The sequence below is a fragment of the Dryas octopetala genome, chromosome 8 (genome assembly GCF_963921425.1).
Source record: "Dryas octopetala chromosome 8, drDryOcto1.1, whole genome shotgun sequence".
Lineage (NCBI taxonomy): Eukaryota > Viridiplantae > Streptophyta > Magnoliopsida > Rosales > Rosaceae > Dryas > Dryas octopetala.
Window position 1 is genome coordinate 11,717,593 of NC_141373.1, and position 24,295 is coordinate 11,741,887.

General features: G+C 36.5%; 3 protein-coding genes and 1 pseudogene across 5 annotated transcripts; 3 read left to right on the forward strand and 1 right to left on the reverse strand.

Moving 5' to 3' along the window:
- The first annotated feature begins 6,007 nt into the window (after window positions 1-6,007).
- EIP9 (Chaperone DnaJ-domain superfamily protein) lies at window positions 6,008-10,465 on the forward strand. Its single transcript, XM_086255138.1, has 2 exons — window positions 6,008-7,977; window positions 10,260-10,465. Exon 1 carries the CDS (start codon window positions 6,168-6,170, stop codon window positions 7,965-7,967), a length of 1,800 nt encoding a protein of 599 aa, XP_086111264.1. The 5' UTR covers window positions 6,008-6,167; the 3' UTR covers window positions 7,968-7,977; window positions 10,260-10,465.
- LOC147277239 (cytokinin riboside 5'-monophosphate phosphoribohydrolase LOG8 pseudogene) lies at window positions 8,377-9,742 on the forward strand (annotated as a pseudogene).
- Window positions 10,466-13,569: 3,104 nt separating the features above from the next.
- Window positions 13,570-17,957, forward strand: BCA5 (beta carbonic anhydrase 5). Of its 2 annotated transcripts, XM_086255141.1 has the most exons (10): window positions 13,570-13,934; window positions 14,013-14,080; window positions 14,637-14,692; window positions 14,801-14,966; window positions 15,054-15,102; window positions 15,274-15,387; window positions 15,527-15,580; window positions 16,042-16,124; window positions 16,282-16,387; window positions 17,382-17,957. In XM_086255141.1, the coding sequence occupies exons 1-10, from the start codon at window positions 13,821-13,823 to the stop codon at window positions 17,583-17,585; spliced, it is 1,014 nt and encodes a 337-aa protein (XP_086111267.1). In that variant the 5' UTR covers window positions 13,570-13,820; the 3' UTR covers window positions 17,586-17,957. The 2 variants fall into 2 exon arrangements, with proteins under 2 accessions (XP_086111267.1, XP_086111266.1); XM_086255140.1 differs by lacking the exon at window positions 14,637-14,692 and having other exon boundaries at window positions 13,577-13,934; window positions 14,805-14,966.
- Window positions 17,958-20,349: 2,392 nt separating this feature from the next.
- On the reverse strand, window positions 20,350-24,016 carry TTN5 (ADP-ribosylation factor family protein). Of its 2 annotated transcripts, XM_086255150.1 has the most exons (6): window positions 23,810-24,016; window positions 22,857-23,086; window positions 22,669-22,779; window positions 21,843-22,005; window positions 21,222-21,302; window positions 20,350-20,854 (listed from the first exon to the last, which is right to left on the reverse strand). In XM_086255150.1, the coding sequence occupies exons 2-6, from the start codon at window positions 22,919-22,921 to the stop codon at window positions 20,717-20,719; spliced, it is 558 nt and encodes a 185-aa protein (XP_086111276.1). In that variant the 5' UTR covers window positions 22,922-23,086; window positions 23,810-24,016; the 3' UTR covers window positions 20,350-20,716. The 2 variants fall into 2 exon arrangements, with proteins under 2 accessions (XP_086111276.1, XP_086111277.1); XM_086255151.1 differs by having other exon boundaries at window positions 22,857-24,016.
- Between the last annotated feature and the right edge of the window lie 279 nt (window positions 24,017-24,295).

Below are 24,295 nucleotides of genomic sequence, written 5' to 3' on the forward strand. Positions count from 1 at the left end.
TTAGAAGACATTGACCTTAAACACCCCATATTATATATCACGTTAATTGGTAACCAAAAGTTAGTATGTGCACGTACTACATTTGTAGTTACATATGTACATATGTACCACCCTATTCTTTTATTGATCTCTTTGTACATTATCTTTTTTTAATGTCATGTGTAGTCCACTAACCTTTAAAAGTAAGACCTTAATGTTATGGAAAATAGGAAAGCTAAAATCTTTTCATTTTCAAAATTTACTCTTAACAAATTTATATAAAAAAATTTGCTAACTCAAAAAGTAAACATAATTTTTTATTAATCAACAACAGTAATATGAAATTATTATTAAAAAATGAAAAATAAGATATTTATTATATTCATATATCTTAAATATTAATATATTGTTGCAACGTCAATAAAATATGAGGGTTGCTATATGCATACCATTTTACCTCTCATTACACACCCCTCTTTTTAATTTCTTGAACTACAATACTTCAAAGTGACTATAAAGGACAACAACCCAAATCCAGCCACCCCAAGTCCCGACCCCACTTCCCGCTGTCATTGTCACCGGCATGTTGGACCGCCGACCTCCATTTCTCTCTCTCTCTCTCTCTCTCTCTCTCTCTCTCCCCTCTATCTCCTTCCTATTGTCCCTTTCCTTGATCTCTTTCTCCTTCTCTCTCCTTCCCTCTGTCTCTTTCCCTCTCTCTCATCTCCCTCTTTCTCTCTCTTCTATTCATCTCTATTTGATTTGTTGCAGAGGTTGGCAAGGTTGTTGACCTCTGCAATAGATCAGAGAGAGAGGGACAAAGGACAGAAGAGAGAGAGAAATGGAGAGAAAAAGGGAGAGAGGGAGCTAGAGAGAGGAGATAAAGGGAAAGAGACCGAAGGAAGGAAAGAGAGAGAAGGAGAGAGGAGGAGAGAGAAGGGAATGAGCGGTTGAACTGCCGACAGCCTTGTAGGCGGTAGGGGTGGTGAGGGTGGGGTTGTGCTGGGTTTTGTTGTGTAATGGGGGTATTTTAAGAATTTTAGGGTGTGAATTGAGAAGTTGATAAAATTAAAAGGAAAAAGGGGTGTGAGGTGAAGAAAGGGTGTATAGTGAGGAAAAAAAAAGGGTTTGCATATAGCAGCCCTCTAAAATATAAAGTTAATGTTTTAAGATTGCAAGGACAATAGTCGATCAATACCATTTCAAGAAAAAAATTGCATTTTAAATAAATATATAGCTTTCAGCCAATGACCATTTGGTTTAATGGCACATAAATACATAATCTCCCATTGTTAGTGTTAATTTCAAATATCATATGGGCGACTGTTGTTGATTAATAAAAAAAAAAATATGGCTTTTAATATATATATATATATCTTTAATATTATAAAGCCAGAAGAGGGGTTTAGTGTTACAGGCTTCACCAAAAATGAGATTGTCTAAATTACCCTTCATTCAGCAAATAGTTTTATAAAAAGGCTTATTCGTGTCAATGCCCCCTGAAAGTAACTTCGATTTTCAATTTACCCCTTGAAACTTCATTCCTCCCATTTTGCCCCTCAAACTTTACAAAATATCATATTCCGTTAAGTCTGTCTATGAGTCCGTCAAAAAAGCCTACGTGGCGCTTATGTGGAAGGGGCAATAAACTGCCACGTCAGCTTATTTGACGGAGCTTGTAACGGACTTGACGGAATATGATATTTTGTAAAGTTCGGAGGGTAAAGTGGGAGGAATGAAGTTTTAAGGAGCAAATTGAAAATCGAAGTTACTTTCAGGGGACAATGGCGTGAATAAGCCTTATAAAAACAACATAATAAATGAGGGCATAGTTGTAAAATATAATTATTAAATAAAATAAAAAAAGACACCTCATCACCTTAAAACGTGGAGAGAGTGGTGAGAAGTTATGTAGGAAGTTATAAAAAAATTTAAAAAAATAATCAAAAATATCAATTTGCAAGCGTGTAGCGCGTGCCAAGAGGCTAGTATATATAAAGCCAACTCTCCCATTTGGTGAAATTTTCCTAAATTTCAAAAATATCCTCTTATTTAAAAATGCTACAGTAAAATAATAAATTAAAATAAGGACAAAACAGTAAAGAAATAATTTAGCAAAATATGACATAAAAAGCATAGTTATTCATCTATTTGTTAGTGTTTTTAGAAAAGACTATTAAATAAATAATTTAAATTAAAATAATAAAATATTATTGTGAGTTTAAATTAAACAAAAAAGTTACAATTTTATGGTGAGAAAGTCAATTGACGTGTGTGAAACGTGTTAGGTGTCAAGAGACTAGTATCTATTAATGAGGGTATTCACCCAATTATTGGTATAGTTGTATTTTTACCTACACAATGTGCGTGGATAGGTCCCAAGCAGAAATGACCCTGAGGGTGTGCGGACTATGCACCTGCACAGCCAGACACAATATAGTCCTACATGCATTTCAGGCTTTTCAGCCCACTGTTTTAATGAAGAGAAAAATGTGTATCTTAGAATTTTTAAGCAACTTGAGCTTTTTTTCTAAGGCGAGCCTCTTTTATTTAGATTGTACAACTCAACTTCTACAATATTATTAAATATGCTCTTTTATTGTATAAAATGATACAATAATTTGTAGATAATTGATCCAATTAGTCATGTGAAAATAATGAAAATATGGTTAACCTAAGGTGGAATGAAAATGTGGTTGACGTAGGACATTCATTGAAGAACCGATTTGTAATATCCCAATAAAAAAAAAACACACACATATATATATATATAAGGAGTAAAATAAATAAAAATAGATTATCATATTTGGGTCTACTAAGTATTTTTATTGGACAATTACTTTTGTGAAGCCCAAATACTTGTACCACAAATAAGCCCATACTTTTACGAAGCCCAAATACATTCAATGAATCTATGAAGCCTTTATTTTGTTAGATACTGCGGTGTTGTTGATGCAGGGAATGCGCTGCAACTCCTTTTTGCTTCTTGGGGAGTGGCATCCCGGCTCGTGGCTGCCTACCTTGATTCAGAGCGGGGACTTGGTTGGACGGCCCAGTTTCCTGGGAACCCGCTGTGATAAAATAAATTGAAATCATTTTTCGCTTATTTTTTAGGTTTATAAATACACATATATATATATTTTTTGTCTAAAACAAAAGGTTTTGGAAGGTTAAAGTTAGATAGTTTAATGATTTTCAATTTGTCTAATTTTTTGTACAGATCATTTTTAAATAAAGACTAAAAAAATAGACGGTTAGTATCGTTGAAATACTATTTAGGGTGGACCCTATGACACCTCCCTTACATAAAATTATTTAATGGATTTCTCAATAGAAATGGCCTATATATATAACGTACACATGAGAAGGGAGAGAAGAGAAAGAAAAGAAAAAAAAAAAAAAAAGAGAGAAGAAACTAGAGCAAGAGTTGGAGGGAGACTTTTATGACATAATTTGACAAGTTTTAAGGAGTCCCATTTATTTTCTTAGAAAAGTTTCAGATTTTGCCTTCTTCAGAAAAGTTAAGAAAATTTGTGATCCACTAACTTAAAATTTCATCTCTATTTTGATTGTAGGTTCATAAGCCTAGATAGATTTGGTTGGATTCGAACAAATTGAAAGGTAAAGTTGGTTTAAGGACATTAATTAGTGAGCTTAATTGGGTGTAGACTTGTAGTTATCAAATTTTAAAGAAACTTTGGTTTGAAGTTTAGGTTGAATCTCTTCATTTCATGAAGCAAAATTGAAAGAGAAAGGTCTAAATGCAATGATGTTATAGCTTTAAAAATAAATTAGGAGTGTTAGAATTATCTAAATTCCTGGCCTATTTTACAAGTTTATGAATATATTTCCTTAATGCTTCAACATTTATTCGAATTATCTATTTTTCATGTGATTAGAGAATATAATTCCACATTAGATTACATTGCTTATTTGAGACATGATTGCCTAAATACAACCATATAGATGAACCCTTTGTCACAACATATTTCTCAAAGATTATTGACTTTATATGTATTGGACTTCACAGTAATTTTAATAAAATTTTCAGTTCCTAAAAGAGACTATTAGATATGTTCAAAGTAAATTACCTTTTCATCAAGGGTCATAACATAGAGAGCAGTTTTGCTCACCCCCTTTAATTAAGGTATATGCTCACCTCCCATCTAAAATACTGACATGTGTTTAAAAAGTTAATCATGAGTTAACTCATAAATATTTTATTATTTATTATTCTTTTTTTTTTTTTTTTACCAAAACCCGTTTCCCCTTTTCTCTCTTTTTTTTTTTTTTTTTCTTCTTCTTCTTCTTCTTCTTTCTCTCCGTAACTAATAATTTATCTGATTTTTTTGTTTTTGGTTTTTTACTATAAACAATGACTTCCACCATTTAAAATTTGTTACTGGGTTGAAGACTTTTTGGTCCAAAAGGGGTTAAGGCTGTGGTTGCCTTGGGATTTTGTAGCATCCCTTGCTCTTTTCTGACGCATGGTGGTCTTCTTGTTGGCAAGAAACAATTTTTCTCTCAATTTTGATTCGGGTATTTTCTTATCTATATCTAGCCTGCAGCTAGATTTTTCCATTTGGGCTTTTTGTTTTCCTATTAATTTGTCTTTCTCTACTTTCTCTCTTTGCTGGTGGAGATATTTTGGTTCATTCTTGGGATGGTTGGCTTCTAGATGTTCTGGGTTAACTCATGGTTTGTAGGTGTTCGGCTCGGCTGGGGATGGGAGAGAGAGAGAGAGAGAGAGAGAGAGAGAGAGAGAGAGAGAAGCACGGGGGATGGAGAGAAAGGAGAATAAGAAAAAAAAAACAAAAAAAAAAGAAAGAAAGGGGGAACAAGGTTTTTGAGAAAAAAAAAAAAGAGAAAAAAATAATAAAATATTTATGGATTAACTCTTGTTAGTTTTTTAAACACATGTCAGTATTTTAGATGGGAGGTAAGCATACACCTTAGTTAAAGGGGGTGAGCAAAACTGCTCTCCATAACATAAGTCATTTGAATCAAATTGATCTCTCAGTCTATGATTATACAAAAACCACTTCTCTCCCAAAAAAAGCCCTATACAGATATACTCATATACCAACAGGCTCCTTCTGTTGAGGTATACCTCAACTTATTTATGTTGAGGTATGACCTTGTTGGGGCCCACACGAGTTCTTTTGTGTCGATCCGAACCGTTCGCAAGGATCATCTTCATTAATAGATCATCCTTGCAAAAAATTAGCCAAATCGGAAATCATTTGCCTATCTAACTTTGATAAAACAAATGGACGGTTTTATCGAAAATATTTGGTTCGTCCATTTATTTGATCAAAGTTAGATAGGCAAATGATTTCCGATTTGGCTAATTTTTTGCAAGGATGATCTATCTATGAAGATGTAAAAATTTAACGGTTCAGATCGACACAAAAGGACTCGTGTGGGCCCCAACAAGGTATACCTCAACATAAATAAGTTGAGGTATACCTCAACAGAAGGAGCCTGCATATACCAAATTTGAATCCCATTTAACTTCTACAGTTCTACTTTAATTAATTTTAAAAAGACGTACGTCACGTACATATTAAAAAGGAAATATATACAAGTGCCCATAGTCATAAATTCATAATGTATAAATTCTAGGTTGTCGTGCAGTGGTACGGACCACCCATGACATGACATGTTGGACACACGCCATGCTGTGATAGTCTGGTACTCATACTAGTGTGCATGTGTTTGACTTTCAGCAGTCCTTCTTGATCCGACCCGAACCGACCCAATCCGATCCGTTTTACATTTATGAACTCGCATACTAACCGCAAGAAGACGTTGGTTGGTAAATTTCCCTATTTTTTTTTATTTGACCAAAAAAAAAAAATTTCCCTTTTTACGAAGTGGCCAAAGGCCCTTAAAAGCGGGTCACGCTCTCACTGCACAAAACCAATCAGATAAAATCCATCCCCAGATTTCTCATAGCAGATTTTGTGGAATTCCCAAAGTACCCCTCACACAGTTCCTAGTCTTCTCACTTCAACTACCAAACAAATGGACAGTCCCCGTCATTTCCGACAAAGTTCATGCCCTTTTTGGTCCACTCCCCAAAAACCCCACCCTTCAACTGTGTCCGAACTCCACTCAAACAAAACAGAGTTGAAAAGTTAGAGTGAGAGTGAGTGAGAGAGAGAGAGAGCAAGAGAGGGGTAGAGATGGACTTTCACAACCACTTCAACACTAACAGAGCGGAAGCGGAGCGGTGGCTGAGCACGGCGGTGAAGCTACTGACGACACGTGACCTGCACGGGACCAAGAGCTTCGCGATCCGAGCCCGGGAGTCCGACCCGAGGCTCGAGGCCACGGAGCAGATAATCGCCGTGGCCGACACGCTCCTCGCCGGAGAGTCGCGGATCAACAACAACCAGCTCGACTGGTACTCGATTCTCCAACTCGCCCACCAGACTCAGAGCCTGGAACTCGTCGCGACTCAGTACCGCCGCCTCGCTCTGCTCCTGAACCCGCACCGCAACCGCTTCCCCTACGCCGATCAGGCCTTCCGGCTCGTCTCCGAGGCCTGGAACGTGCTTGGAAACCCCTCCCGGAAGGCCCTCTACGACCACGAGCTGAACATGTTCTCCTCCTCCGCCCGGTTCGACTCGCCCTCCGGGTCGACTCAGCTCTTCGAGAGGCAATTTTTGCAAATGCATCATGTGCAACAACAGCCGCCGCCGCAACCACCACCGCCGCCGCCGCCGCAACAGCAGCCGCCACCACCGCTACTGCAGCGGCCGCAGCCTCTACTGCCGCCAATGACTCAGCCGCTGCTGCAACCGCAACAACAAGAAGTACAACAGCGGCAACAACAGCAAATGCATCAACAACAACAAGAACATCGACAACAGCAATTGCATCAACAACAAGAACAGCGACAGCAGCAATTGCATCAACAACAAGAGCTTCGACAGCAGCAATTGCATCAACAAGAGCAGCGAGAACAGCAACCACAACCACCACCACAGCAGCAGCAACCGGTGAGAAAAAGCCCTAGGAAGGAGGCAAGAGTGGTGGTGGAGGAGGAAAGGCCGAGTCCTAACAACAATGTGACTGAGTCGACTCCTCCTCCGCCTTCCGAGTTGCCTCGGCCTTCGCAATCGGCTCGGCCTTCCAAGTCAACTCCAACCCCGCCAACTCGGCGACAATCCGAGTCTGAATCGGAAAGTTTTTGGACTGCATGTCCATACTGTTACAATCTCTTCGAGTATCCCAGGGTTTATGAGGAGTGCATGCTTCGGTGTCAGAACTGTAAGAGGGCTTTCAATGCGGTGGTGATTGCGTCGCCGCCTGTTACCGGCGACGCCACATTCTGCTGTTGGGGGTATATACCGTTGGGGTTTTCGGGGACTGGTAAAGATACAAGCGGGTCATCTGGCTGGACGCCCTTTTCGACTATGTTTGCTTGTCCCTTACAGGAGAAGAAGAGTGTTGGAAGAGGTAAGAATGCAAATTCAGGGCCGAGGGTGTACTATGACGATGAGGCCGTGCTTCTCGAACCGTTGGATTCCAGTGAGGACTCGGATGATGACTGGCAGAGGGATAGTAGGACGAAGAAGAGAGCAGTGAGAGCTAAAGGAAGAGGATCGGGTGCTAAAAATCCGGTGAGAGCTTCGGAGAGAATAAGGAAGGGGAGTCAAAGTGTTGGTGGGCAGGGAAAGGCAGGTAGTGGTGGTGCTTCCGGTGGTGGGTCTGCGTCAAAGGCGGAATCGAGTAAGAGGACCAGTGGTAGTGCAAGAAAGAGAGGTGCTGCTGAGTTGGGGAAGTTGGATTTGAATGTGGAGTTTAGTAATCATGAGGGGGAGGAGCCTGCGGCTCAGACAATGAGTGAAGGGAATGGAACAGCAAATGGGGAGGAAGATAATATTGAGGGGATTGAATTTTTTGAGGGTCTCGATGAGTTTTTGAGTAATCTGCCCATACTCAATGTTGTGGGGGATGACAAGGTTAAGGCTAATTAGTGGAGTAAGGGTAAGACTCTTTACTTTTTGTCATTGCTGCTTTAGCTGTTGTAGTTGCTTTCTGGATGCCTGTTGTATTGAATGATGTAGAGCTTCTATGCATTTTGTTTAATGGTTCTCACTCTTTTTTTAATGGTGTAATCTGCAGCAATGTAAACTTAATTCACCTTGTAGCTTTTAAAAATGTTAGTCCAGTTCTGTAGATTATCTTGTTGTCGAAGGTATTGATCTTTAAAATTTGGAGTTGATCCCCAAAATAGACAAACATGGGGAATCGCTTGGTGATACAGTATAGGGATACTTTAATCATATTTATTTCTGTTATTAGTTGTTTAGGGTTCTTATAATCTCATCTTGGTATACAAGAATGTAGAGGTTTTCTTGTTAATCATGGTTGAATCTTGTCTATCTTTAATGTTATTGCGGTTCCTATGTCTAGGATTTGTTCGGAGACCGTTAACATTTCTTTATGTTAGTGTGTTATAAGAGTTTCATGTTCTTTGGGATTAGTCAGGGAATGGAGCATGTGGGCTTCCTCTTCACTCGCCGGATATGTAGAATCCATCAAGGTTTTGAATTTGGTTGTTTTATCTACCAATTTAGGATCAACCCATTTGTCTTTTAATGTACCTCTCTTTCACAAATGGTTTGGGATTGACCATAAATAGAATAAAAAGTAGCCGTCCAAAATATATAGTATCAAAAGTAGCAATTGGGAATGGAAGAAAGCAACCAAGGGAGGAAGTTCAAGAGGATTTGTGTGTTCTGTGGAAGCAACTCTGGCCACAGAAAAGTCTTAAGTTATGCTGCTCTTGAGTTGGGCAAACTGGTGAAAAGGATGATAGATTTGCTGTATGGTTGGGGAATTGTTGTCTTTATGGGTTTAAATCCCAGACGGTGTATGATGGAGGTTGCCATGTTCTTGGTCATTCCACTCTCGGGGTATCTGGTCAAACTGTTGGAGAAGTAAGAACAATTACAGACATACATGAGCATAGTGCTTCTTTATCTCAAAAAGCTGATGCCTTTATTTTTTTTTTTCCTTGGAGGATATGGAATGATGAAAGAGCTGTTGGAGATGATAATATGAACCCAACTTGGGATTCATAAAAGTCCAGTTGGTATGTACATGCTGCTTCCCCATGAACCTGTTGCTCCTCCTGAAAGTTGGCAAGTGGAGCAACTGGGTAATTATTTAGCCCAAGAAAATGCAATGTGAAGTTTTTATTGGTGGTTGCTTCTTCACCTAAATTGATATTTGAGCTGTGTGAAATAATCTATTTATATGGGAACATAGATCTTTCCTTTCATTGCATACTTTGATTTTAGGTTGATTGAGCACTATTTCATAGTCATATGTGGTTGTTACCACTAGTTAAAGGGAAAAGATACTTTGAAATGGACAGAAATGATTTACTGTTCAAAAAAAGAAAAGCATTTCATATTCTTTCAGCACAGAAACTGTAGGATATTTAGGTGGGATGGAAAGCACTTTATAAGATGAAAAAATGCCGATAGAAAATGGCAATCCCATGGGGCTCAAGTTGGTTCTCTTTGGTTGTCCCTTGTTCGTAGTGGTCATTGTATAGTGAGGAAGGTATCCTGTCTACTCCTTAAATGATAGATCCCTCATTTACATCATTAGACAATTTAGCAGCAAATGCTATATACCTTATTATTGTTTTTATGATGATGAATCATTCAAGTGCAACAAGCCAAAGTGATGCTTATGTTTGTCCTCAGTGCATAAGATGATCTGCACATGCTACAGAAGGACTCAAAAGATTGCATAAGCGTATAGTTGGTTTTATCTATTGAGGTGCTGTGGCAGAGGGCTGAATCTGCTGCATTCTCTTGCTCTTACGTTTTTTTTTTTTTTACTTTATTGGACCAATGATTTTCGTTCAATCAACATAATTGTCACCAAACATGCAGGAATTTTATGCTTCGGTGTTGTGATTATCCTCTTTGTTATATACTGACTGAGATTAATGCTGCATTCACAGATACTGAAAAAAAAAAAAATTATATATTTGTTCATTCTTTGGGAGTAGGAAAGGTTCACATGGAAATAAGGGAAGGTGCTTCTCTGATCGTTTTTTTAAATCATTTTTTAGTTTAGTTTCTAATTATACAGATTGCACTATTTGACTTGCCGCTTGAACTACATAAATACATAGAATATGATGAGTTGGTTGTGAATGCTGGAGTTGTTTAATATGAAGTAAATGAATAGTGAAACAATGTTGCTTTAGACAGGACATGTATTTATTTTTTCAATCTTTGGCATAGGACCTAATTATGGAAAGAGTGAAATTAGCGTACCAGATATAAATTGAGGTCTTGATGGGGTAAGGCTATTCTCTTGCATACCTTCTATACATGCTCGTACTGATTATTACGTAAAAGAGTGAGTAGAATTTACTGTATTTTCATGAGCCCTAATTTGAATGTGGAAAAACATGCTGTCTTCTACGTTATTCTGAATTTTCACCTATAATTAATTAACCATTCAAATTGTTTTTGGTGCCCCTCTGTTTTAGGATATTTATCTATCCACATGGAAATAAGGGAAGGTGCTTCTCTGACTGGGTTTTTCTTAATCATTCTTTAGTTTCGTTTCTAATTATATGGTTTGTATAATTTCACTTGCCAGTTGCAGTACAATAAGGGTAGGTAAACAAAGATAATCATAGAATATGATGAGCTGGTTGTAAATGCTAGAGTCGTTTAATATGAAGTAAATGATTAATGAAATGATGTTGCTTTACATTACTCAGGACATGTATTTATTTTGTTAAATATTTTGGTTTAGGAGCTAGTTATTGCACACTCTCTTACTCATTGTTATTGGCAAGAGTGAGTAGAATACTGTATTTTCCTGAGCCCTAATTGGAATGTGGAAAAACATGCTCTCTCTTCTACATTATTTTGCATTTCACCTATAATTACTTAACCATCATAATTATTTCATTGCCCCTTTGTTGAAGGATATTTATCCATCCTGCTTTTGGATTTCAGAAATAATATTTTTGGGTGTTTAGCAACAATTAGAATCTGGATTTTGCTTGACTTTTATTCTAGGTAACCTGTAAAACTTATTAATTTACTGTCATGCAGCATGGTCCCTCTGTTTGCTAGATAAGGCTTTGAAAATGTTTATTTACATTTAATTGTGGGTTTGAATGGTGATAGCTGTTATTTCATGTCCAACATTCTATGTTCACTGTCCTTTCTATTGTTTCCTCCTTTTCAACCTGTCACATTCGAATTTCGTTCTTTTTAGGAGTATATTATAAAGTATACTAAGCTAGAAAGGAACTCTCCGGTTACAACTTAAAAGCATTTTTCACCTCTATCAATATTAGCATATCTGCGAATGGATTATTGAGTTTTTGTCTCTGTTATATATGTTTGTGCAGCCTTTTTCATGTCTAGTGGAATTGGGAGCACATTATCATTTTCATTGCCCTCTTGATCATTCATGTGTTATGAGTTAATGGATGTCAAATGGTTAGTCAACAATTAGGGTTATGAGTCATAATGTTGGTAGAGATCTAAGGAAGAGTTAAGAAGACGGTGACACCAATATTGGAATGCTCGAGTATAGGGTCTTGGGTTTTAGTGTAGTATTATATTGTAGTGGATTCTTTTTTCTCGACTGTGGACAACATGTTGAATTGTGTTAAGTATTTTGTTACCTTGTGTGTGATCTATTCATCATCGTTGATCTTTGTACAACAGATGCACAGTGATTAGAACTGAAAAGATTAGGTATTAATTTCAATGAAATATTTTCTCATATTACAATTCCTAGTGGTTCTTGATATTTGTGGATCCATTAAACTTACCTCTGGTATCATTGCCCAATCATTCGATTGAGATAAGTAGTCAATAGTGAGTTGTGAAGTTGGTATTAGCTAAAACCCAACAAGACTCGGTGGAGAAAAGTTTGAAATTGAAATTATTTGAAATTCGGCGGTTCTCAGTTCTCACAGAGTCTGGGAGTTTGATTTCAACGTTTGAATTAGGGAATGAGAACGATGAACTTTAGATGAAAGCAATGTAGTGAAGGGAAATTGTGAGTTTCTATTGAGCAGAGAATTGAAACAACAATTTGAATAACACTTGATGTTGATTGTGTTTGTGTCTGTGCTTGTCTCCAGCCATTTGATGCCTTTTTATGGACTCCAGTGCCTTCAAACTTCAAAGTCTCACTAAAAGGGAACCTCACATTTGTACAAATGCGTTTGCATTTTGATAAACAATAGGACTCACGTTAGCCAAAAAGGAAAAAAATAACTGATCAAAATTTATAGGATGATACTGATTGGATCTTGAGCATCCTTAACAAAAGAATTGCTCCAGGTTTTGAGAAGTCTGGAAAGTTTTAGTTAAGTGCTAACATTTTTGTTTTCAATTAAAGAGCAAGAAGGAAAAATGAGAGTACAGTGAGAAAAAGAGATGATAGATGTAAGGGAATTTGAGAAAATGTATATGGAAGGAATAATACATGAAATCTAGAAACTAAAAACTGAAAGAGTTTCAAATAGTTTACCGTTTTTCCTTTAAGACCCCTAGCATTACCCAAAATTCCAATCAATCACTTAGGCCCAATTTTAAAGCCCAAGGACTTTCTTGTCTTTTCGCCACCCCAGCTCTCTCTTCCGAATTCAATCTGTTCACACACACACACACACACACACACACACGCGCGATGGGGCTCATCACCTCTTGTACTCAGCCTCTATTGCTCTCAAACAAACCTTACTCTCACTTTTTGGACTCAAATGGAATCGCACTCATTTTTTCGGCCCACTAATTAAGTTCCAATACCCATACCTCGCTCTCACACTCACTTTCACACTCACCATCTACAATGGCCTATAATGTTGTTACATAGTGACATTGAAAAAAGAAGAGCGCACACACTAAAGATGAATCGCACAGAAAGAAATATGCTCTCCTAGATTGTTTTTTCTTAAAAAATAGAAAAAACCTTGAGACTTCTTTTTGTAATTCCCTAAAAATGTAAATGCCAACAAATTAATTAAAAAATGTGTACTGTATATACCCAAAAAAAGAAAAGGCATTATTTATTAATTTGTTTTGGTGAAAGAAAAAAGAAAAGGTATTATTTTAATGTTTTGTAAGGGTTGGGATTGACACGTGTGTATATAACATGAAAAAAATTAGAATATTCAACGGTTCAATCTAAAATAAATTGATAATAAATGAAGAGACTCATCATCTTATACACCACTAAATAATGTACTTTTGGAGAATTGGATGTGAGATTCTTCTCTCAACACTAATTAATTATTAATTATGTGATATTTCTTTTCAAATGGTAAAGAACTAAAGATATTTTAAGTACGAATCTCTCTCCTCTCCTCGGATAAAAAAAGACAGTTTGAAAATGAAAATGAAGGGGACGCATATGCCATGCCACCTTAGATTTAGAAAAGAAAAAGCCAAATTGGGAAGGTCAGAGAAGACAGAAGAGAGCCATTGCATTCCATTAGAGAAAAAACAAACAAAAACCAAAAAACAAGGTAAGGTAAAAGTAGCAGCACATGCCACATGGTGGTCTTTTAACTCCAACTGTCCAAGATCACAATTTCGAAAGAGACTTCCAGCGTAGGCTTACAGCTACTGTGGTGGCCATTGAATTCTATTTCAACTTCGTTTTCTCCGTCTTTCTGGGAGACAGACAACAAATGTTTCTTGATCTAACCAACCAACTCACCCACCATCGTTATAACACACTTGGCACTCTCCATGACTCTTCCAAACCTCTCTCTGCTTCTTCTCTGAAGACCCATTTCCTCTCCAGCTCTCTTTCTCTCTTCCATGGCAGTTTTTACCCCAACCTCCAGCTCTCTTTCAAAAGACTCGTTGTCCCTCCGCACCACCTCCAGCTCCTCCTCCTTGGATCTTCATAAAATCTCATCGAACCCACCAAGAGTATGAATTCTTTTTCTCTTTTGTTCTGAGCATTTTCATTTCGTTGGTTTTGTTAATTCCTTGTAACTTTTGTTGCAGATCTTCGGTTCTAAGCTGAAATCAGGGAAAATTGAGCTGACCCATTTGGGATTATCGACTACTTTCAAGTAAGTTGCTGCCTTTATCGCCTCTGCTGCTGAAAATATTGTTAAATTTGCTTAATTTGCATACTGTTATCCATATATGTTTCAGGTTTCTTGATGTTTTTTTGTAATTTTCAATGCTCTGTGTTGTTTTTATGTTCTTTCCAATTGTGAGTCACACAATGGTTATGGTTTCAAATGTTTGGGCTCCAAATTTACTAATTTTGATTGATTTGAGAATGTATGAGGAAATGTTAATGAGGCGAAATAGGATGTAATTTGAGTGTTCTGTTTCAGATTTGTTTAAATAGTACCTTTAAGGCACCAAGGACGTTTGATTGAATTTTGAAATTGATGCGAGAAAATGAAATCCGGAATCAGGGCCAAATTTACTCATATATGGGGGAATTTTTATTTTTATTTTTACTATTATTAACCTTTCCTTTGTTTAATCAGTTGCTCACTCCTCAGCTTCAAATTCATGGACTGCTACCTTTATTAGTGAGATCATTGGGTTTACTTAGATCTGTTGTGTGGTGTCACAAGCTTCTAATTTTATTTGTTTGATGATTTGTATTAGGAGATGTTTACTATATAAGGTTACGACTACATGCAACCTTCGGATTGGTCCTAAGAGATAAGAATGTCTCTATTTTTGTTTAAATCACCTTCTAAGTAACCTGTTGAACTCGAAAATTTTCGGAGATAGTTGTTTGATGCTGACATGTTTTCCTTGTCATATTTGCAGCAATTCTCCAGGTTTAACCATGAAGGCTTCAAGAGAGCCCCTAGGGTTGACTCAAGAACTTAAAAACAACAAACTGGAGAGAGTAGCAGAAACTGAAAATGGGAGCGAATTGTTTGAGGATATGAAACATCGGTTTCTAAGCTTCAAAAAGCATAAATATATGTGAGTAGCCAAGGATTCTGGTCTTAAGGTTGCTTTGTTTAAAATTTCAATAATTCTGTTTCCTAATTTGACTTTCATTGTGAATAGGGGAAACTTGGAACATTATCAAAATCTTGCAAAGGGTCAAGCACCAAAGGTTGTATTGTAATTGTATTTATTGTTTATTCCCACGATTTAGTCATTAACAGTTTATGCCCATAAATTCAAGGATCTAGGACATCTCTAGATAGATTCATTTGTTGTTTGCCTCAATCCGGTGTTGAGTGTCTGGAAGAATATACAGGTGTACTGATGATTTCTAGAACAGTTCATGGTGATTGCTTGTGCAGACTCTAGGGTTTGCCCCTCAACCATTTTGGGATTCCAACCAGGAGAAGCATTTACAGTTCGCAATATTGCAAATCTGGTGCCCCCCTTTGAGGTATATTATACATTAGATTTGAATTATTGTCTTCACCTCTGCTTCCTGGAAGGTTAGAATTAATGCCACAAGAAGTGAAAATCACCAATGCACTGAGATATTATGCATTAATTTTTGTTTTTACCTTTTCTTTTTGCAGAGTGGACCCTCAGAAACAAATGCTGCATTAGAATTTTCGGTCAATTCACTTAAGGTAAGTATTCTGTGAATAAAATTTAAAATAAAATTTCGATTCTGTCCTTGCTAGTCTATCTTAAGCTAGTTGTAGACATCTTCTGCTTAATGAGTGACAATAGTGAGGTAGGAATATTTAGGCACTTACAGATTCATATGCTAATGAGAAAAGGTCTCACAACTATTTTAGAACAGGTTCCAAAAGTACATTGTGTAAGTGATTAAATTTCAGGGAGCTCCCACCTGGGGGGGATAAAAGTATACAGATATACAGGAATCTTTAATATAGCCATGGGTTTTTAATGAACCTTGGGCATAAAAAAAGGTGGCTGGTTTATGCCATCTATGGAAAAGTTGAATATCATATATATTCTGTGTTTTTCTTTCTTAAGGAAAATGGAAAGAAGAATAGCCAGATGTAAACCTACCAAACTATGTGTTCATTTCTCTGAGTTATCCTAAATGATAATTATTTTGTAGGTCGAGAACATATTGGTTGTTGGTCACAGCTGCTGTGGAGGCATTCGTGCTCTTATGAGCATGGATGATGAAGTAGACAAAAGGTTCAATGAACTTATTGTTCTGTTTTCAAGTTGCTTATGATCATTGCGTATGCTTTCTCTTTTTTTTTTTTTTTTTTTTTTTTTTTTTTTTTTTTTAAATTTTGGAAAAGAAACTGTCAAGTGATGTTTCTCACTTTGCTACAACTCTTTTAAGCAGTAGCTTTATCCAAAGTTGGGTTATTACTGGGAAGAATGCAAAATTGTGGACAAAGGCTGCTGCCTCTAACCATAGCTTTGACCAGCAGTGCAAACACTGTGAGAAGGTAACTTATTGTTTTCTTTACTTAAGAATACCCGCGTCCCCTAAAAGTGCTTGCCCTAACATAATTATTCACAATTTGTATTTTATTGAATATTCATCCTAAAAGCTTAAGCTCTTACATTGAGAGACCCAATGAGTATTTATGGCCTTGTTAGACATATACTCCATCCAATGTGGGACAAATGCTTAACACTCCCCCTCACATTGGACCCCTCTTTTAAGTGGTCATACGTGGGCAAATGGTGCCTCTTTTGGGTGGCCTAGGAGTTTTATCTGTGGCCCCCTGCTAAGGGTAACCTACACTTGGTGACTCTGATACCATATTGAATATTCATCCTAAAAGCATAAGCTACTAGGTGGAGAGAACCAATGAGTATTTATGGCCTTATTAGCCATTTAGCCAATAGCCCATCAACAGTTAAGTATTTTCTTCATTTCATTGGTAAAAGCTATCATAGTTACTATTATGAAACTCAGAGTAATTACTATTTACTAAGTTCAACGCTGCTTGATGTGATGAATCCTCCCAAAATTTTAGTTAGTATATGTTCAAACTCATATGAGCATTCTGTTTTATTTGTCCATTGAATATCTTGATTAATGGTTCTTTCTTCATTCTTTTTATTTTGATGGTGGTGGTAATTTATGAAAACAATGCTGGGGTCTGGGATTTAAAGCTTGTAAAGGTTGAGGCTCAAAAATAGTAGTTTTTAACAGGTCGTAACAAAATCAGAATAAGGGCATCTTATGACATCTTTAAGATTTTGAATTTAGTTTGAATGGTCTACTTTGTCCATTTTCCTCCTTTATATTTGACCTCGTATGTATCTAGGAATTAAACCTGATTCTTTTGATTTCAAGAAGTAAAACTTTTTGGACATTTCTGTCCATGATAAAGTTTTCCTTTTGTGGCATAAACTGGGTTGCAACTGATAGAGGCAGTCTTGTATTGTAAAGTATGCACCAGATTCATGAAATGTTTTCTTCTTTTGCAGGAATCAATCAACCGTTCGTTGTTAAACCTGCTCACATACCCGTGGATAGAAGAAAAAGTGAAGAAGGGTGTTCTTTCCATCCATGGCGGTTATTATGACTTTGTTGAATGTACATTTGAGAAATGGACACTTGATTACAAGGAAGTCAACTTGAAGGAGAAACATGGCAGAATCTCAGTAAAAAATCATTCATTTTGGTCCTGAATTTGCCGCGTCATTCCTCGTATGATTTTGCCTTGTATGGGCATTAATTTAAGACTATTGGAAAAATAATTTAGAAAGATCTGGTTGGTATGGGCAGTAAAGGAAATTTTCCATTTCATCAATGTTTTATAATGTGGTTTGTTTTGCACTTAAGTAATGGAGTTCTTTAAATTTAGGTCGCCTTCCTAGAGAAGGTGAAGGATTTGGATCCTAGTTCATCTTGATTACATAGCTTGTAACTCAAGCTAGGTCATGATTTGGTTAAAGCGATGTAGCAACCAACGTCTTAGTAGATACCTCCTGAGGTTGATGTAACCTGCACTATATTTGCCATGGTTTGTACTTTATAGAGTGGTATGCTTTATGCTTGAATCTGGAGGGAGGGAAATTTTGAAAATGTCGATGTGACATCAGTTTTATTTTTATGTGGTCAGACACCAATGAGAAGCTGTTGAAATTCTTTTCATCTTAAAGGTCGATGGCTCTCTCTCCTGCCTTGTCAGGAGGGAAACTGCATTCTGAACTAAGCACAGGGTTCTCCAGGACAATGTTTGCGTCCCAGGTTAGTAGTGAACAAATGTTCAAAGTTATGAGGGCTTTTGCACATTGTAAGCCTTTGGATGAGAAAATTACACTCGGTTTTTAAGAAAAAGTAAGAATTTAAGAAACGACAATCTCTAATTTTCTTATTCGGTATCATCAACCACACGGAAATTATGAAACTCAGTGTGGAAAAATGTAATTGGAATTTGGGGGTCATAATTCTTTAAATCCCATTATCAAGCATTGTTTTCCTATGGTGATCCCTATGCAGGAGCAGAACACTCCAGGAACACTGTAAGACTGACATTTTTCTTTTGATTTTGAAGTTGTACAAACATGAAAACAAAGATGGTAATTAGAAATGGCACTTGGGAAGATACAGAATAGGCAAGGTGCTTTTTGATGGCTATTTATTCACACTATAAGTCTATAACTCTCCTAATATGATAGGTAGCGACAATAATGAATTAACACTGAATAGCTAGTTTATATATGACAAGCCAAAAAAACAAATAACAAAGGGGTATACTTTGAGCATTCATTTAGGTCCTTAATTTTCTGAGAACCTAAATGAATGAAACATGGTTTTGTAGAATCAAATTTTGACAAGATAAATGAACTGTAAAAGTCCCATGGCACCAAACGCTAGAATAATGCTAGCCAAACTTCATAAAAGATACGTGAATATACATACCATGAGTAATGCTAGCGAGATTACAACCATATTAGTGTACGCATTATATAGGCACAATCTATTTATTACATCAATTATTATGACCAATTGATAATTAAACATCATCACTTACTACATATTGTGATCTAGATATGTGATCTCTTTAGTATTATTGAGAGAGCAAAAGTAAAAGCATTGTCTTAGGGATAAAACAATTGCTACCATGTGTATTAAATACGAGATCACTTTTATAGGTAGATTTTATCTCTATTAGAGATGCGGTATGAAAAAATATGATACATTTAATTAGCATTACTTTTGCTAAGCATGGCAAAACAAGAAGATGCTCATAAAGCTAAACGTGTTCCAAGCAGATAGGAAGTTCCCAATTGGCACATGAATTGCTCAACTACATGGGCAACTCATGTACCCATCCCAGTAATCCCACCAATAATTTTTTAACTCTTCATTTTTCTTTTTCTTACCAAACCAGATTGTACAAGCATAAATAATCATATAATGCTCAATGAAATTGAAAAGGTCATGATTGTATGAACTATGATACATATAAATAGGTAAGCAGTTGAATAAATCAATAGTCTAGCTTTTCTACCAACCAAAACCTTACAATTCCCAATTCATTACATTTTTCATAATCTATAAAACTGAAACCCAGTGCCCATATCAAGCACACTACCCAGCAGAAACTAGCCAGTTTTCTCAGCCTTTGTTGAAGTCCTTCTTAACTGCCTTCAACCATGGCTATTAAGGACCTTCCACCCTCAGTACTCTTGCCAATGTTGCTAACCACTTTGTTTCTGTTGAACTTCAAAACAATGCCAGCTGCAGGAACTCGCCATCTTTTAGAGACAGCATTGTCTGAGCTCCCCGAGTTGCCGGACTTTCCTGTGCCACAGTTTCCAGAGCTTCCCAATTTTCCCAGTATTCCAAAACCTGAGCTGCCAACACTGCCTAAGGTTGAATTGCCATCATTACCTGACATTCCAGCTTTGCCAAAGCCAGAACTTCCAAAATTTCCTGTTCACTCAACCCCAAATCCTTGAGCTATTTGGTATTTGTCCTTTGGCATGTGACTGTTAATGTATGAACATGCCTAATTATGTTATCCATCTTTTCAGTGTTGTACCAAGGGGGCTATGTACTGTGTTGTGTTGGTTGTTTTCAAACTAAGAGTGGTTCTATTGGAGTGTAATTCATATCACATGTGCACTTTTAAAGTTTTTATTTTAGATACATGCATTGTTCATTAATGGAGTTTACTTAAGTTTCTATACTTGGGTTGATGCTCAAGGATTTACTACTGAGCACAACGTACCAATTTATCCTGCCCCCAACATTTTATATTTTCGCCTAAAAAGAAAATTCAAATTTTACTTAAACTGATATGATTAAAAAGAGATTTTTAAGTTGGTTTGATAGGTGCACAAAAGCAATGTTGGGGTGGTCAACCATCGGTTCGGCCAAACTGAGCTGACATGACAGTTTCTCTTTATGATCCAAGGGAAAATTTTGTCCAAATTTCGGCAAGGTTCAATTTGTTTCTTTTAAAATCTCCAAATATACAGTACAGAACTTGTTAAAAAGATACAAAACATCCATAACCATTAAATATGAAACATTGGATGCATAACCATTAAACATTGGAAACATAACCATTAAACATTGGACCCATAAACATTACAATCTTCCTCTCATAGAAGCATTTCACAATTCGAGTCCTTCCCGTCATGTACAAAAACAGCACTCACACACATCCTCACTTCAGCAGAAAATTCGCTTGAAAACTCTGAAAGCTATATTAGCTGCCATAAATACTTGGATGGAGAGATAAATGTCCAGTTCAATGAAAATCGACTCAAAACACTACCAAAAATAAAATTACTCAAAGTAGGCATTAGTCAAGCACATAGATCCGAGAGGCAATGTCTTGGACCAACCAATCAAATCCCTCAAGCAGTCCCTCACCAGTGTATGCACTGCACCCAACAATTTTCCAATGCCGAGTTTTATCCATAGCCTCCAAGTTCAAAACCTAGAGAAGCATAATATAAAATATTTTAGAAAATCAGAATTTTTTTTTTTTAAGAAAATGTTCATCAATATATGTATACAAATGGTTTCAACCATATAAGAAAAAAATCTTGAAAGATTCACATGACATTGTTGCATATAAATTCCATGGACAGGATGAATGAGACCCCCCATAACGTTTCATTTTATCATCGGGGGAAAAGACCAGTGAATATAACAATTCAAAGCAACATAAAAAGACTATGAATAAAGCTGTTCAGGGCAATGGATAGTCAAAGCATGAAAGCTAACATACATTCTAACAAAGACTACATTCACCAATCAAAAAACACGCACACACACACACACATAGTAGCCTAGAGCCTTACTTTAGCAATTTCTTCTGGGGTAAGGGAACCTTTTATATCCTGCTTATTTGCTAGTATCAATAAGGATGCTCCTGATAGCCTCTGTCATATGAACAAACATGTCAGCGTCTTTGTAACACTTCAGCAGAATAGTGGTTGCAACTTACAACTCACAATCACAAAGAAAACTCCCCAAAACATTTTCTAAGTTATCATGTGAATACTCATTTCAGGATTCCAGGCCATCAACATTATAAATTATTCTGGATAAGTGATAAGGAGATCCACAATTTCAGGGATGCATGTCAATAATGGGTCATGGCCAGAAAAAGTGATAGCCAAATTAGAGATAAACTAGTGGTCCAGAAAATGCAGCATGAGTCCATATAAGTTGAGAGGTACTGCAAAAATTTGCTCAAAAAGATAAATTAAGCCATAGAAAGCCCCTCACAACATGCACACATACGACACAATGGAGGTCCTATCAGTTCTAACTGCAGATGAATACATAAAACATTAAAAGATGCATATGAATAACAGGTGCTCCAAATGACTGAATGAGTCATATATTAAACCAGGTACAGCAGCATATAACATGGAATTTACAATTACTTAATAACAGAAAATCGAAATGACATATACCTCTTCCTTCAAAAGATTATCAAGTTCCATTTTGCAATCATCTAATCTTCTAAGATCTGAACTGTCAACCACCCATACCAGACCATCAGTTTGCTCAAAATAGTTTCTCCAGTAAGATCTTATTGTTTTTTGGCCCCCAACATCCCATATATTCAGTGTATACCTGCCACAATCAAATAAATAGCATTTCAATTTTCCATATCATAGTAAAGGAAGTATGAAACTTCAAAACTACATCCATGCAGAGCTTGTTATGGTCTAGAATGAAGCAATGTAGTACGCAAAGGGGAAAACAGCTGTCAAAAATATTGAAAAGTTAATGAATTGTATGAAAATATTATACGTTGGATCCCTCAAAAAACAACCACCAAATTAAGAAAATTAAATATGTAAAGTAACCACCCACTTTGTTTAATATGAGCCACAAAAATTGCAACTCTACATGATTGACCCACGAAACTATTTTCGAAACAAGTACTGTAGTTAAATCTCTAAAGTTTTCATCATTTGGGACCACAACAATAGAAAACAAAAGAAGTAATCTGAGACTAAAATCATCGTCAGCGTAGTTCATATGATTTCTTATTTATATAAATAAAAATAAATAATTATATAGAAAAAAACACAACAGACCCATCTTGATTTTTCCCATATATTTGGCCTAAATTTCTGATGGACCTAAGAGAGAGGAGACAATGTTGCATGAGATTCCATTACTTGTATGATATAAAATTGCAGTTTTGCTACTGCCAACAGGAACAAGCACAAAGGAAAAACCAAGTAAACAATTTTCATAGTTGTTTTTAACTTGAAGAAAAAACTTTACTTTTGGTAGGTGATGGTCTTGATGTTGAAGCCGAGTGTGGGACTGACAACGCTGGTGTCCTCTCCATTAATCCTCAACACAATGGTAGTCTTGCCGGAATTGTCAAGCCCACTGCACCAACAAAAGAAATCAACGACTACATAATTCTCATATGAGAGAGAGAGAGGGGGGCAGGAAGTTTCACTTACACCATGAGTATACGTATTTCTTTTTCCTTCCTTTTAATTTTTCGAATAATGCTGAGAAGCCCCATTTGCTCCCACAAAAAAATCAGATTGACAGCAGGGCCAGGATCTCAAAATCAGATGGGCTGAAGTGCTGAACTTACCTTACGAACTAATTATTTTTTTTTTTCCTCCAAGTGAAAAAATTTTGTCGAATCCGTTTGTCTCTTTTAAATTTTACAAATTTACATAACCTGTTAAAAAGATACAAAACATTGGATCCATAACCATTAAATAACTACGCATGCTTACACATAACCACCAGTAGTTCTTGATCACAGAGACTACCACATATCAGGGCATAACATCCAACCCCAACAACGTTATGTATGAACTTTCAAAATTAAGAAAAAAATATTTCCTTGCATTCCCTATGGATACACCTTTATGACATACTAGAACTCATCCTAGTGAATAGTGATCATGAGATTCGATTTTCATCATTATAGAGATTACCAGAACCCATTTTCTCATTCTGCATCCAATCACCGCATAAATTGCATTGGCCTTACAATGGAGGAAAGTTGTACACTAATTGGCTACTTAAAAGATTCAGTGTAGAAAGAATCGATCTGATACCTTTATTGAAACATCGTTTACAGATATTCATTTCCCACCTGATACTTCTTGTAACGCATTGAGTTTGCCTCTCAAACGGCAGATAAAACAAGAGTTCAACATATTGCAATAAATTCAATTACAGTTCAATTTTTGAAAGACATTCTGAATCCTAAGATTGACATCCTTAATTTAATTATCCCAAAAAAAAAAATCCCCAATAATCACTTCACAGCCCTAATTTCAACAAAATCCCCCATGTTTCTGAATGAGATCAGCAATCAATCAATTGTTTTGAAAAGGATTACAAGAAGGCCTAAATTTAGAATAAGTGAGCGAGCAAGGAAAAGGAAGTGTACCTAGTGGAGTTGAAAATGGTGGAGAGACAAAGTCTACTGCTGATGGAGGAAAGCTTAGAGAATGAAAACTAGAAATACAGAGTTTCAGGCTTAGAGCTGCTGCAGCCGCTGGACGAAGAACAACTTAGGAGGCTCGAGGAAATGACGATCGAAAATGCCCATTAACTTTAACAGGAGATTTGAAGTTGGTAGAAATAAGTGTTTTTTTTTTTTGATGGAGGGGATAAAGTCCTAACAAAGAAATGAGTTTTTAAATAAATGAGAAATTGATTGGTAAAAAAAAGAAGAAGAGAAATTAGGATAAATTAAGGCAAATAAAATTGGTCAAAGTTCACTATTAGTCATAGTAGCTAAGTTATACTTTGGTCTCTGGCGCTCGGCACAAAATGTTAGGGAGTCACTATTTTCGCTGGTACCGATCATGTTTTCACCGATTACTACTGCCCGATCTGTCATTTTGAGCTACTGTTAGCCTCGACTTAAAGA

Excerpts from the sequence above, each read along its gene's own strand:
- TTN5 (XM_086255150.1), bottom strand. The coding sequence starts at position 22,921 with ATGGGGCTTCTCAGCATTATTCGAAAAATTAAAAGGAAGGAAAAAGAA. Across the intron at positions 22,780-22,856 it reads GAAATACGTATACTCATGGT|TGGGCTTGACAATTCCGGCA; the intron begins GTAAGTGAAACT and ends TTGTTGGTGCAG. Across the intron at positions 21,303-21,842 it reads ATAATCTTTTGAAGGAAGAG|AGGCTATCAGGAGCATCCTT; the intron begins GTATATGTCATT and ends TTCATATGACAG.
- EIP9 (XM_086255138.1), top strand. The coding sequence starts at position 6,168 with ATGGACTTTCACAACCACTTCAACACTAACAGAGCGGAAGCGGAGCGG.
- BCA5 (XM_086255141.1), top strand. The coding sequence starts at position 13,821 with ATGGCAGTTTTTACCCCAACCTCCAGCTCTCTTTCAAAAGACTCGTTG. Across the intron at positions 14,081-14,636 it reads GGATTATCGACTACTTTCAA|GAGATGTTTACTATATAAGG; the intron begins GTAAGTTGCTGC and ends GATTTGTATTAG. Across the intron at positions 15,388-15,526 it reads ATCTGGTGCCCCCCTTTGAG|AGTGGACCCTCAGAAACAAA; the intron begins GTATATTATACA and ends TTCTTTTTGCAG.